We start from the raw sequence: 13,380 nt of genomic DNA, 5'->3' as shown, positions 1-13,380 counted from the left end.
ACTGGAAAATTGTATCCTGAAACACCAATCTAGCCCATGGTTTGTGGAGCCACGAGATGATCTACGGCCTCAGAAGTAAGTGCACTGAAACAAAGTTTGCCATTGTGTCAGCAAGACTGGAGAAACTGACTTCAGCAGCTCCTTGTTTGTGGCTTTTAGTGACTTCCCACAAGCTCTGTGCAGAAATCACGGCTATGTCCTTTTTTAGCACGAGCAAAAATACTAATACTATGGACTATACTGAATGTTTAAGGGACTATTTGAAGTGTTTACACACAATTGCCTCATATCCTTTGCAGTTGTTCAACATCTTTGTACTGAAATGACTACTTAGTCATAGCATCTCTTTGCACTGACATTCAGGATTTAGATATTTTCAGTTTGGTTTTGTTTTTTTTTTTTTTAAAAAATGTTCTCTGTCAACTTTATATTTAATTTTCTGTTATATATCTTCCTAGCTTTACAAGACAGTTAAACTTTTTCGAGTGGCTTTTATAGATCCTCAAATTCTTGGTTAGAGTAAACATGAAAGAGCAAAGAAGCAACTAAAATTGAACTCTACAACCCGCTAGACATCTGCAGATTGTGACTGCTCAGTGACTCAGGTTTCTGAATAGCTGTCTTAGCAATAATTGCATCATTCAGATTTACATCTTTTTAATAGCTACTTTACAAAAAAAAAGTTCTTCCCCCTGGGGTGTTGATTCTGTGAAGCAGGCAAGAATGAAAACAGCCACTGAGACATCAGTTCCACTTCTAAACCCTCAAGTATGCACCATGCAGGCATTTCTCTGCTATTGGTTTTTTCCATTATTTTTTTTTCCTCATGAATAAGCTTGGGGCCATGTTCTGGTGTCCCTGGTGAAAATGGCCTCTTGCATATAACCCCTGGTTCTAGAAACACTAATTTAGATTCTTAAGTCAGCAAAACCACATAGGCAAAGCTGCAATACACTGCAAACACGCTTGCAGGTTTGACATCTGCGACAAGAGCCACGGGGATACCTTGCCCACAGCAGATGTGAGGGGAAACGGGAAGCCACACCAGCACCGGGACCCCCAAGCTGGCAGGGGCCAGAAGCAGCCGTTCTGGTTCAGGAGGGGAGCAGGGACACCTGCAGCACGCCAGGCCGTGGGTGCTGCGCCCCAGAGAGCCAGCTGTGGGGAAGAGACACGGGGCCTGTGGCCACCAGCGCCAAGGCCGCAGCTTGAATATATACTGAGCCGAGGCCAGACCCGAGGCACAAAGGCAACCCTCCACGGCTTCCCTTGGCGCCTCTTGCTCCCTCCTTCCACCTCCGCAGGGCGCAGCCGCCACCCAGCCACAGCAGGGCCCGCAGCCGCCTCCCGCCCGCTCGCTCGCTCCCCAACGGCCGCGGCCCCGCGCCGCCGCGGGGGGCTCACGGGGCAACCGGACGGGAACCGTCCTGCCACAGGTGCGGCCCCCGAAGACTACGCGCCCCAGCATGCACCGCGTCCGGCGCCGCGCCGCGCCCCGCGCGGGGGAGGCCGCGCGGCGCGCTGGGTAATGTAGTCCGGGCTGCTAAGCGCGGGGGAGCGGCGGTGAGGGCGAGGACGGAAAAAAGCCGCCGGGAGCGGCAACGGCGGCTCCGGTTTTCCGTGAGGGGGGGAAGCGGGGCGGGTGCTGCGCCTGGGGGCAGGGGTCTGCCTGGCGGGGAGCGGCGGGGGGAGGGTGCGCTGGCGGGGCCGGTAGGCGGCGGCACCTGGACGCGGCAGCGGCACCATCAACACCCGCCCGCGAGGAGGAGGCGGGGGGAGCGGAGCCGCCGCGCGCTGCCGCATGTGCCTGGAGCGGAGCCGGAGCGGGCAGCGCGAGCCATGGCGGAGCATGGCGCCCCGGCGCCCGCCATCCCCAACGGGGAGTGCGCCGCCCGCATTCCCGGCAACAAGGTGACCGTCGTGCTGGGGGCTCAGTGGGGCGACGAGGGCAAAGGCAAGGTGGTGGACCTGCTGGCGCAGGACGCCGACATCGTCTGCAGGTGCCAGGTGAGGAGGCGGCCGGGGCGCGGGGGGAGGCCGCGGGTGTCACCTTGAGGCGGGCGGCCCCGCCGGCCGGCTCCGCGCCCCTCTTCGCCCCCCGAGCGCCCGCCTCAGCGCAGGGCCGGGCGGCGGGGCTCCCGCCTCAGCGCAGAGCCGGGCGGCGGCGGCCGCCGCCGGGCAGCGAAGCCCCCGCCGGCGGGGCAGGAGCCCTTGGCGGGAGCCCCGCGGCCGGGCTCAGCAGCCCTCCCGCTCCTCCTTTGTCCCCGTCCCGGCGCCGGCGGGAGGAGGAGGAGGAGGAGGAGGAAGGCAGGCGCCCTCCTCGGCGCCGAGAGCTGGCCTCCAGCAGAAGGAATGCGCCCGGGGTCGCTTCCCCCGCCTCAGGCCCGCCGCCGCCGCACTCTTTGTCTGGGGGGCGCCGGGAAGGGGCCGCGCTCGGCGGTTCCCGCAGCATCGCTGCCGGGAGCGGGGCGAGGAGCCCTCCCCGGCGGCGGCGGCGTGGCCGTGGCCGTGGCCGTGGCCGTGGCCGAGGCCGCACCGCCCGCCCGTGTGCTCGCCTTCCCCGCGCGGGGGCTAGCGGTGGCCCGCGGCACGAAACCCGCAGTTCGTTACAGGATGCACGTGAGGGTACTACTGCATGTCGCCCGCAAGAACTTAGTCATCGTCAGAGAAAATTAGCTTTTAAAAGACTCGCCTGCCCTTGCTTCAAGATCCCTGTTGTGTGAATGAAATCCCATTTTTTTCTCCATTTTTCTCTCTTCCTTCTTTGCTGTATGGAAGCTGTATTCCAGTAAAAGAGCAAAAAAGTGAGTCTAACCTGCAAGCGTTACGCCCTTACCTGCCTACATTAAAACAACACAGATCTGAGGAGATGTTTTTCTTAACGTTTCTAGTGTAGTAATTCTGTAGAGCCCAACATAATGAACTAAAGCTATCTATGGGTTTTTTCTTTAAGTTAAGACATCCAGCGGCTTAAAATGCCTACAGCATGTTCAGACATCATGTAAGTGTCATTATATGTATGCTTTTGTTAAACGCACAAATTAAGTTTGCTCTTAAATAAATATATTTTGGAAAAACGTACCTTTTCCCGAAAAGTACAAACACTGAAGTGTTGTATTATCTAATGAGAACTGCACATAAAACTGACGTTTTTTTTTAAAGCCAAGCCAGTTGCAAAGCTGACAAAACAAAAACTTGAACTTCAAAGACTTTAATTTTGAAGTAAAGAAACATTCTTAAATAACTTTTCACAAATGAATTCTTTTCCCCCCCCATGTATCTTGTTCTGCTTTTTTGTTTGTTTGGGTTTTTTTGTTTGTTTTTGTGGGTTTTTTTTTGTGTTTTTTTTTTTTTGTTTTTTTTAAAAATTTATTTTAAATAATAAAATCTGATGTGGTGCTGTGGCATGGTTGCCTGGCTTTGTGGGTTACAGAATACGATGACTCATTTTGTCCTTTACAGCTTTGTTCTTGAAACTTGAAGGGCATCTAGGTGAGCGTGCATGTTTAATGCTAAGAAGTTTCGGTGAGGGGAGAGAGGCTAACAGTGAATTTTTGTGGGCACGTGTTTTAATGTGTTTGTTACTTCTTTCAAATCAGCTGGGTAAAGAAAGGATCAAGAAAAGGGGAAAATGACGTGCTATCTCAGGCTTGAGTTTCATGGCCTGTTCTGCCATTTCTAACAGCTTGATGCTCCTGCTGAAGGAAGTTCTTCCTTCTTTCTTCCTTTTCCTGTTGATGGCAGTACTGTCTGGGTCTCCTCCCATCCACTGACTCTGGCACTTGAACACTTCTGTAGGTTGATTTAACTCACCAAAATGGCAGGAAACTATTTTTCGTTGGATTTACTTTCCACTGTTTTAGTAAATAAAACTGAATTTAATTGGCTCAGAGGACCTTGATGAGAAGAGGAGCCCAGGACAGGGTAAGCACAAAGAACAATTTCTCAGAATGAGAGGGAATTATAGGCATATTCTCTTTCAGTGGTACTGAGCTATTAAATCCTCTTGCTGTGTATGCAAGCACATTCTTGATGTTTTTGTTACTGCTTGTAAATTAAGAGTATGAGCTTTGTGCTTTTCTTGGTGTAACAAGTCCAGAAAGGAGGATTGTAACATGCTTAGTCTGCCACTTGCTAATATCAGCTTTCTGTAATTGGAGTTTCTGATTCTTAATTCACCGTTACACTCTTAATCATTCTAGGATGGTTCTTCCTGTTCATTACAACACAGAATTGCTAGAATGCCTGTGGATGAGATGAAGTATTTCTAGCATGTTCTTGTGAAAAATTTATTAGCCTAACTGTTTTCTTTGAGGTCTTGGGAAGTTGTAGCGGGTCTAATATGCCTTGGAAACTTGCATTATATTTGCAGTGAAACACTCTAGTGTGGCTTTCATATCACTGTCCCTGGTTCTGTGCAGGTGCAGAGCATAAAAATGGTCCTTTCCCAGAAGCAAGAAATTACTTCCATCTACTTTTATGATGTCTGTAAAGGCATTGCAAGAAGTTGTACTCTGAGATATATGGCCATACCTTGTTGTCACTTAGGTAAGCAGGTGTGCTAATGACTTCAGTCACTTGTTTAGCTAGCTGACTGTGGCATCCAGAATGAGGTGCTTAGGTACAATTTGCTGAATGAGTGTGTCAGGAAATAAGTTCTGTTATGGCTCTACTTCTAAATATCACCCTCCAGAGTATTTTATCTTAGCTTTAGAGGTTGTTGAAAGGAACCTTGTGCTGAGACCAAGAGAATGGGATCTTCCTTTCAGGAGACAGATTCACATTTATCAGAACTAGTATTATGGTTTCAAAAACAACTATTTGAAGAGACTAAACTAAAATACATCCAGGGGCTGCATGTATGTAGTTGCTAATGCAACTGCACTGGCAACTACGATAGCTCTGTGAGGGAACTGCTAGTGCAGAGGGTTCAGATACAGTTAATACAAACATATCTACATGGCAGGCAAAGTATGTACTTGTTCTTCCACTGTTAAATTTGAATTGGTCTGCATTTACCTCTAGGAGGTATCTGGTAAAATGATAGTACTGATAAAACAAATGCATTGTTGAGACTTTTGCACTTAAACCTACATCTGGTCTTCAGTGGCTTACAGAGCAAAGTCTGTTTACCTGCTATCACATAAATCATAGTCCAGACAGTAAACCAGCAAGAATTGGTTTGAGATTCAGGAGTAGTTGCCAGAAAAACTGTGCTCTTGTGTTTTTTGATTGACATAGTTTCCTCTTAGTAAGCAGCTAGCCTTGCTGCTGTCAAACCTGGCAATTTTTAAAAGTATACATTGTATTTTGGCAGTCCCACAGGTAATGGAGAGCTAAAGGAAAACATTTCTTTTTCTGATTAAGAGACTTCCTACCAGTGCAGAATGCAACCAAATTAGTCAATTCAATTACCAGAGTTTCATTTGTTAGTGGATATGGGAATGGCAAATTAATGCCAGCAAATTATTTTAAATTATAATTTTATCAAAACAGAGACATTACCAAAGTATGCTATGTATCTCTTATATTAGCACCACCCCCTCCACCCAATCTACCAGTGTATGCAGTACAGAAAAAAAAAGTAATGTCTACACTGCATGATTCTGTTTTCATTTACTCACTTCATCAGCAACTTTTTGTCACTTCCTGTTCTTACTATTGGAGGTAGCTGATTTATTCCGAGTATATAATCCACAGAGGAGAGTAAGATTTCTAAGTCTTAAAATTATTTTTAAGCCATGTTCCCTATGCTAAAGTATCCTGTTTTCCTGCTTCTTCAATTCTATTTACATCCTATTACTACTTCCAAACAGAATTGCAGATTCTTACCGAATCTTCTCAACTGATTTCAGAGTGGTCTGCCTGTGACGTACCATTACTGCTCTGCCTGCAGTGGGGTCACATCATTCCCACTCCTGAACAGCTAGTGCATGATAATTGCAATGTGTGGATTCTTAGTACTCCCTTTTTCCTCTTCCTCCCCCTCAAACAACAGTGTGTACAGTGACGCCAGCACTGATCACCTGATATCTGACAATTACAGTGCCACAGTTAGTAGAGAAGTTTTCAGTGTGCAGATTCTTGAGGTTAAGCAGTTACCATTGATCAGCTCATAACTGCTGGCTGAAGTCCTCAGACCAGTGCTGCTTAATGCCTCCATATCACCAGTCTGTATATAGCCACTTTTTTTTTTTTTTTTAAAAACTGGAATTTTCTTATCTTCCATTCACCAAGCCCACTTTTTATCTTCTTCTAAATATTCTTGTTTGAAAAGGTGTTTTAGTTAAGAGCCTTTGCAGACCATGCAGAATTAGGAACAGCAGAATCAGTTGCTATAGCTATTTTTTAGCTGTGCAGGCATTCGATAAGTGATGTCTAGCTAGGGCTCTCTTTTTTTTTTTTTTTTTTTTGTTGTTGTTGTTGGGTGCACTTTTGGACCTTGTAGTGGTTGACAGCATGCCAATAATGTGCCAATAATGGTGAGGAAAGAGAGGTCAGTAAAATGAGTTCTCTGGCCTGCCCCATCAGTGATCATATGCTGTATAGACCTGCTTTAGAGCATCACTTACAGGTGATCTTTTGTTATTGTAAACAATCTTGCAATATCTAAGTTATTTCAAACAGAAGAACGGTTGAAATCTGATTTTCCAGTTCATAAAAGTTTGTACCATTAACAAAGAAGATTATAATAGCACTGAAGAGAAAATTACACCTTGATCTACAGACTTCTTATTGTTTTTTCAGTCTTACTACAAAAGCTTACTGTGTGGTTGGCTGGTTCTCTGTAGAAGCTTATTAAGGTTTCAAATACATTTTTTTATTTCTACTGTACTACCTCATCAGTTTGGAAGATCTTCTCTGTAACTATTCCCAAAGTCACTTGTTTTTCATATCCTTCCTTAAATATTCTTGTGAAATGTAGCAAACATCAGTGGGGTTTTGTGTACTGAACCAAGGAGTGCTGGACCAATCTGTCTTTCAACATTTTTCTTGTTACTTATCTGCCTGCCTCACTTGATGTCTTTAATCTCTTAGGGATAGATTGGTCTTTATTCTGGACTTGGATAATGAATCCAGTTCCCTACCTAAGATACGTACGCATTGCAACAGTGTAAGGTTTTGCAGATGGGGTGAAGCTATGACAAAACCACCTCTAAAGAGTCTTTCTGAATATCGTCTTTCCATAGTAGTTCCTTAGAGCAAGTTTTATTAGTATAGAGAAATGTATGGAGGTTTTTTTTGAGATTAATAGACTTAAGTTCATATTTTCTTTTATTGTTAGGAAAAAACAGGTGAATGTGTAAAACAATGTTTTATTCTGTCATGTTCTGCCTGAAACCATGCTCTTGATCTTGTTCAATTCTTGAACAATTCTTGTACTACACATTCAAAAATTTCTGAAGTCTAGCCAAAGTTTTTGAGACGTTTATTAAGTGTGTAATATGACGGCTCCCTGAACTGGGTTTAGATCTTACAAATATGAATGAATTATCAAGGAAGAGGATTGCCAGCTGCTGGATGTTGTTCATACTGAAATCAGAGTAGATCATAGAGTAGAGCTTGTTAGCTGCTAGTTCATTGGGGCGGAGGGTGGAGAAATCAAGAAATTAGGCATAAAATCTGAGATGTGAGAGAATGAATTAGCTACCAAAACATAGAGGGGTTTAATTATATATTTTTTTAAAGGGGGATAGTTTGCAATGTGAAGTTCAAAATAGATGTTTGGCAATATGTGTTGACATGAGAAGCAAATAGCCTAGTAATTGCAAAGCTGCGTCTAGTTAGGGTGAATCACAGGGGTTCAGATATGTTTCTTCACTAGACTGGTCAACTTTTTAAAGGTGTGTTCAGCATTCCCAGCATCTGATTTTGGCAAGAAGGAGCCTTGCTTACATATCTTGTAAGTAATGGTAGCATCCAGATTTCTTGATGTATTTTTGACTTTTCATCTAAGAGTTAAATGAAAATGTTTACAACCATATGATGCCAAAGCAACATTGACTTGCTTCTTGCCCAACTTGGCAGTCGCTTGTATAGCTAGCTCAGAAACAACAGTGGTTGCCCTGAGCTAAAAGTGAATGCTGGAATGTGGTAGCAATAAAAGTAAACTGTAGAAAAAATTATGCACACACACATCTGATGGGGAGAGTTGAAAGGAGTGTATGGCTTCTTCCTCAACGTAGCATGAGATAACATCGCTTTAAACTAGACAACTAATTCCTATTCTAGAGGAGATAACTTGAAAGACTTCTTTGCTCTACCCTGAGGCATCGTATTTTTGAGATAGACAACTTGGCATGATCACGTCATAAGAAAAGGCAGTGATTGTCATCATAGACGTTTTGGGTAGATAGTTCTCTTAAATGCATATGTCAGTATTTCAGAGCTGATTTAAATACTTTTGTATTTATTATCAGTATAGAGAGCCATCCACAATATGCTTTTAATAGTAATTTCAGTCTGCTTTTCTAATAAATATTTTTTTCCCCTATGCACCTAAAGTTGCAGTAACGTAGACCAGGCTTAGCTGTTTTAAGAGCACTGCTGTAGGTGAGGCATCGGGGTTTGAGCTGCTCTCCTGTCTTGATGTGTTCAAAGCAGATTTAACTGTTCTGGTTATTATGCTAACATCTAGTCTGCCCTTGACTAATGAAGCTATCCTCTGAAAAGAAAATGCATATTTTCAATTTATGTAGATCTAAAATGGAGAAAGATATGCTGTTGTTCCTCCATCTTAGTTTCAAGTGCATTAGATTTTTTGCAGTGATGTCTTACTTGCACATTCTATTTATGTATGTACACATGTCTCATACTTAAGTGTATGCTTCCTTGGCTAGCAAACATGGCACACATTTACTCTTGCTCTTTATGTTCTACGCAGAGGTTTTAAAAAGCAGAGAATGTCTTGTTGCTTTTTTTTTTTTTTAAGTGAGGAGTAGTATTTTTGCTTTCAGTTTGTGAACAAACAACTCTGCTTCCCTTTTTGGTTTTGCTAATTATCCAAGTTGGCACATTAATGTTTCCTATTAGGCTGCAGTTTTTTCTAAAAAGGAAAACCCTAAACGTTGAAGGTAGATTTAATTTTAAGATTAAGAGTGAGGGTCTTTCAGTGAATGATGGATATATTAAGTGTGTACATTCTTCCTGGAAGAGTCCCCTGTGCCAGGAAAATGGAAGAATTGCAAATACTTCACCCTTAAACTGGAAGGGCAGGTGATCAAGTCCTTTGCATGCTTTTTGGGTAAATCAGTGAGATTGGCTGCAAACCTGTGAGCATGGAACTCTTCTGAGAGAAGTCACTAGAGGATAAAGTTATGGTTCAGAATTTCTTTATAATCATTTGAATATGACTTTGTATCATTTTCAGTCGTGGAAAATGAGATCCATGATTCCTCAATCGTTGGCTTCCCTTCGCTTCAGATGAGCTCTTAAGTTAGCAGGCATTGCATATGAAGCTTGTATATGTAGCTTGCATATGGAGCTTATAACTCCCAGTTTGATATATATATATGTATAATTTTTCTTTCTTAATTTAAGGTTTTTATGTCCTTGGTAAACAATGTTACTGAAGTATATTTATGGAAGGCCAAGTAAGTTATTCTTGAATAAATGACTTCTTAGAAAAAATTCTGGTTGTACCTTCATATTTAGAAAAACCCAAACCAAAACCCCAGGTGGTGGTTATTTCAACTTCAGTATTCTGGTATCTGAATTTTGGTAGTGATTGGTTAAACACTGTAAACCTGAAGTCTTACCTGATAAACTTTCTTTTGCTATTTTAATTCAGCAAGAAAATAATCTTTTTGTCTAAAAAGAGCATCTCTCTAATCACGACAATAAAGGTCATGATGCAAAAAGGTTGGTGAAGTAGTCATCAATTAGACTTTCTAGACAGGCAGAAGTCATTACTTTTTTGTCAAATTGACATCATTAAATTATCAAGACTCTGCCATAACTCCCCCAAAAGATTGGCTCTTGTTTGTCCAGTGAATCAGCTCAATACGTGAATGTTCCTGGGGAGCTTTTGACTAGTACAACAATGCAATTCCAGAAGAAAAATTGCTGTTAAATGTTGTTATGAATGCTCCTTCTCTGTGCTTTATACACTATTTGGAAACTGTTATGCATGTGCAGAATGTAACAAGCTAAAGAGCTCTTGTGCTATGGGAAGGATCAAAGTGAGAAGACTCGTCTTGCTTCGACGTTGTTCATACATTCTTTTGTGTTTACCAGTTTGGCTCTGGAATTCACCTTTCTAAGAGTTACACTTCTAAAAATCGTATCAGTCTTCAGAGATATAAGGAAAAAAAATCTTAAAACTGTAGTCAGGTGCTTGCAGTAATACTGTTGCTAGTTCTGTTCAGTTCTTCACCCAAAATACTTTAGCTGTCAGTTAAGATATTTAGAAGCTATAGAATGCAAGAGAAAAATAAGCTATTTTGCATAGATAGGGGAAGTGATGAAATGATTTACCTTAAAATTACCATAGATGTCCTATTAGAAATACTCTTCAGTCAATACTTTTAAAATAATAGTCCTCTTTGATACTATTGATTAGTCTTCAGTATGTTTTCCAGTGATACTGTCTGGACCATGGTACAGTATTTTGGTAGCTGGTGTGTTTGTCGTGTGCATGAGTGTATTGTTTGTGGTAAGTATTGCCTTCCAGTGCTTTGATAGTGGTTTTTGGCTGGCAGGAGTTACTTGTTTGATTTATTGAAATTTCAGGCTTGTTTTCAGTAAAATGTCACCTAGGAGATAATGACTGATTTACTTCCAAATTAGTATTTTCAGGCACTCAAAACTATTGCAAAAAGGGTGTTTCCTAAATGTTTATCAAACAGCCCCCAGATGTGCAATACTTGCAGCTACCTTTGCTATCTTATGCCCCCTCTGTGCACGTGTAACTGATTCTGTTCCCATTTTCCGGGATGGGTGGGCTTTAGAATACTATCTTGTTTTGTGTGTGGTACTGACCAACCTATCTAAATTGAATATACGGATGCAGATTCTTGGGTGGGGTGCTTACACTGAGAAGGATTTTTAGGCTACCTAGTATTCTTTAGCAAGCTGAAGAAAAAACCTGGTAGTTTGTTTGCTTTAAAAAAGTAATCTCTCTGAGCATTTGACCACTGTAAAAGTGATATTTCAGAAGTGGTGTTCCATAGGGACTGTTTTTTGGAATGAGGCTTCTAGAAGTGGGTAAATATGGGGGTTTGTTACCAGGATTGCTGACACTCTAATAGTACTTGTGTGATAAATTGTCTATTACTATGCATCTTTCTGTCAGTCTCCTTTATACTTAGCTGTTTTACATGTGGAGTAGCTTTGATATTTCAAGATTACCAGCTAGTGGTCAGGGATCATATGCTTTTTCAAGGAAGTGATTTAAGCATACGACACCTGTAAAATTGGAATAATGCCTTTTTAAGAAGCTTATGCATTTAGTTATCTTGCAACAACAGGTTTTATTTAAAATATTATAGATTAGGTAATGATCTTGTGCCTGATCTTACTTTCACCATTCCACTTAATGACTTAAAATGCTCTAAAAGTTTAACTTAATAGTGTCAGGATCATGAAAGGAGAAAAAAAGGCTACTGTGTCTTAAGATTTAAAATTGTTCTTTCATCAGAGCATGAAACTAAAAAGTCCCTAAACTAAATCCATATACTGAAAGGCATAGGTTCACACTTGTTTGTTCATGATGACTTTAATGCTGTGTCGCCAAATAAATGGAAAGAATTTTTTTCATTCCAGTCCAACTGGCACCATTTTGAGCTGGATATGTGCAGAAGTTTAAAAAGCCCCCACTACAACACAACAAAAAAATAACCAAACAAACCCCTGAAAAACAAACCAGCAACTCTTTAAATAAAGAGTACTAGGAGACTGTCATGGCTGAGGTGGTTTTTTGCTTTGTTTCTTTTTGCATCAAGGTTTTTGCATTAAAGCAGCTATTTCTAAGATGCGCAACTTCATAATTCCATTAATTGTTTGAACTGATATTGCTGGGGGAAAAAAAAAAAAAAAAGTGTTTGGTTCTCCCTTCACTTTGAGCAAGCTCGTGTTTTGCCCTGTTATCAGCACAAATGTTCAGTGTCACCTGGTGGCAGTTACTCCTTCAGTTTTGCTGGCAGTGCCATAGGGAGCAACTGGTAACCTGAACATTGGAGACTGGGTCCAACCATGAAACCAGCCACCCTAACTTTGGTGTGTTGTTTCAAAGTCTGGAGCAACCACAGAAGGCCTAGCTATTGACTGGAAGGCAACGTCAAAAGTTAAGAAACGACAACATTGTATTTGTATTACTCTGTATTACAAAGTTCATGCTCCTGGCAGTTAAAAAGTTGCGGAAACTCAGTTGGAGCCACAATTTAAAGTTGTGCTTTGGTAAAGCTGTGGGCTGCTGAAAGGACTGATTCCTTGGTCACCAAAGAATCCTTAGGGAGAGGAGAGAGGTCTGTTCCAAATACAGTGTTGAAAGATAGGAGGAGAAAAAATAGTGCAAGGAAAGGAGAAAGGACAAACAAACTGAATGCTTTAAACTTTAAAAAATCTACCTCAAAATAGAGTGCTAAGAAGATTGACTTCTGAAAATCCAATTTTGGAAACCTCAGAGTATGCTAAAACTGCAGTGCTGTGCCTTGATAGAGATGCACAAATCAATGGTGGTGTATCTGAGGAAAGTATGCTTGGGACTTCAGGAGTAGTGAGCTTGTGTTAGACTCTTGATAGGAGTATAGTGTGATGTTACTGGTTCTTATTGCTCTGTGTTTTGGGTAGCTGCTTTGTTGCTAGATGGAGAATATTTTATGGTCTGTTCTTTAACAAGGCATGTGCCTATTTTTCCTACATACTCAGTTCGCTGTGATGAAACAAGCCATAGTCCAGAGGCTGTTTTCTAATGTAAGGAAAAACTGCAGAGAAATGATTTGGCTTGCTTTTTTTTTTTTTTAACTAGCACTTTCTCCTCTGAGCTCTGTTAGAGTTTAAGGGAGAAGATTGTTTAGATTCTTACCTAAATAGCCTAGTAATAACCTAATCTAGAGAGATATTTCAATGCTAATTAAGCAAAAGTTAAGCAGTACACATATTAAATTTATGGAGTACTTAGTCTCTGTAGTAATATCAACAGGAACTGATTTTTTTTTTTTTTTTTTTTTTTTCCTAATAATTTCCAACAGTATACTTCTGGTTCACAGTATTTGAATGCTAGGTGATGCAGTCTTTTGGGCAATAAACACCTGTTTTTCTGTTGAATTTGTTTTCTGACTCTGTGTCTTTGGTATGTTTCAGGGATGATGCTGTACTAAGAGAATTTTCAGGTGGCTAGCAGATACCTTTTGGCATGACTTCCAGAATGAAAAGACTTAA

General features: G+C 41.9%; 1 protein-coding gene across 1 annotated transcript in view; it reads left to right on the top strand.

Moving 5' to 3' along the window:
* The first annotated feature begins 1,709 nt into the window (after nucleotides 1–1,709).
* Nucleotides 1,710–13,380, top strand: part of ADSS2 (adenylosuccinate synthase 2) — a 40,232-nt gene continuing 28,561 nt past the window's right edge. Inside the window, exon 1 of the mRNA XM_042796026.1 lies at nucleotides 1,710–2,007. Within this exon, the coding sequence (XP_042651960.1) occupies nucleotides 1,840–2,007 (168 nt within the window). The 5' untranslated portion in view covers nucleotides 1,710–1,839. The remainder of the gene's footprint in view (nucleotides 2,008–13,380) is intronic.

This window comes from Tyto alba, unplaced genomic scaffold (genome assembly GCF_018691265.1).
Source record: "Tyto alba isolate M040663 unplaced genomic scaffold, T.alba_DEE_v4.0 Super-Scaffold_22, whole genome shotgun sequence".
Classification (NCBI taxonomy): domain Eukaryota; kingdom Metazoa; phylum Chordata; class Aves; order Strigiformes; family Tytonidae; genus Tyto; species Tyto alba.
Note: the sequence above shows the minus strand (reverse complement) of the source record. Positions and strands in the feature narration are given on the sequence as shown.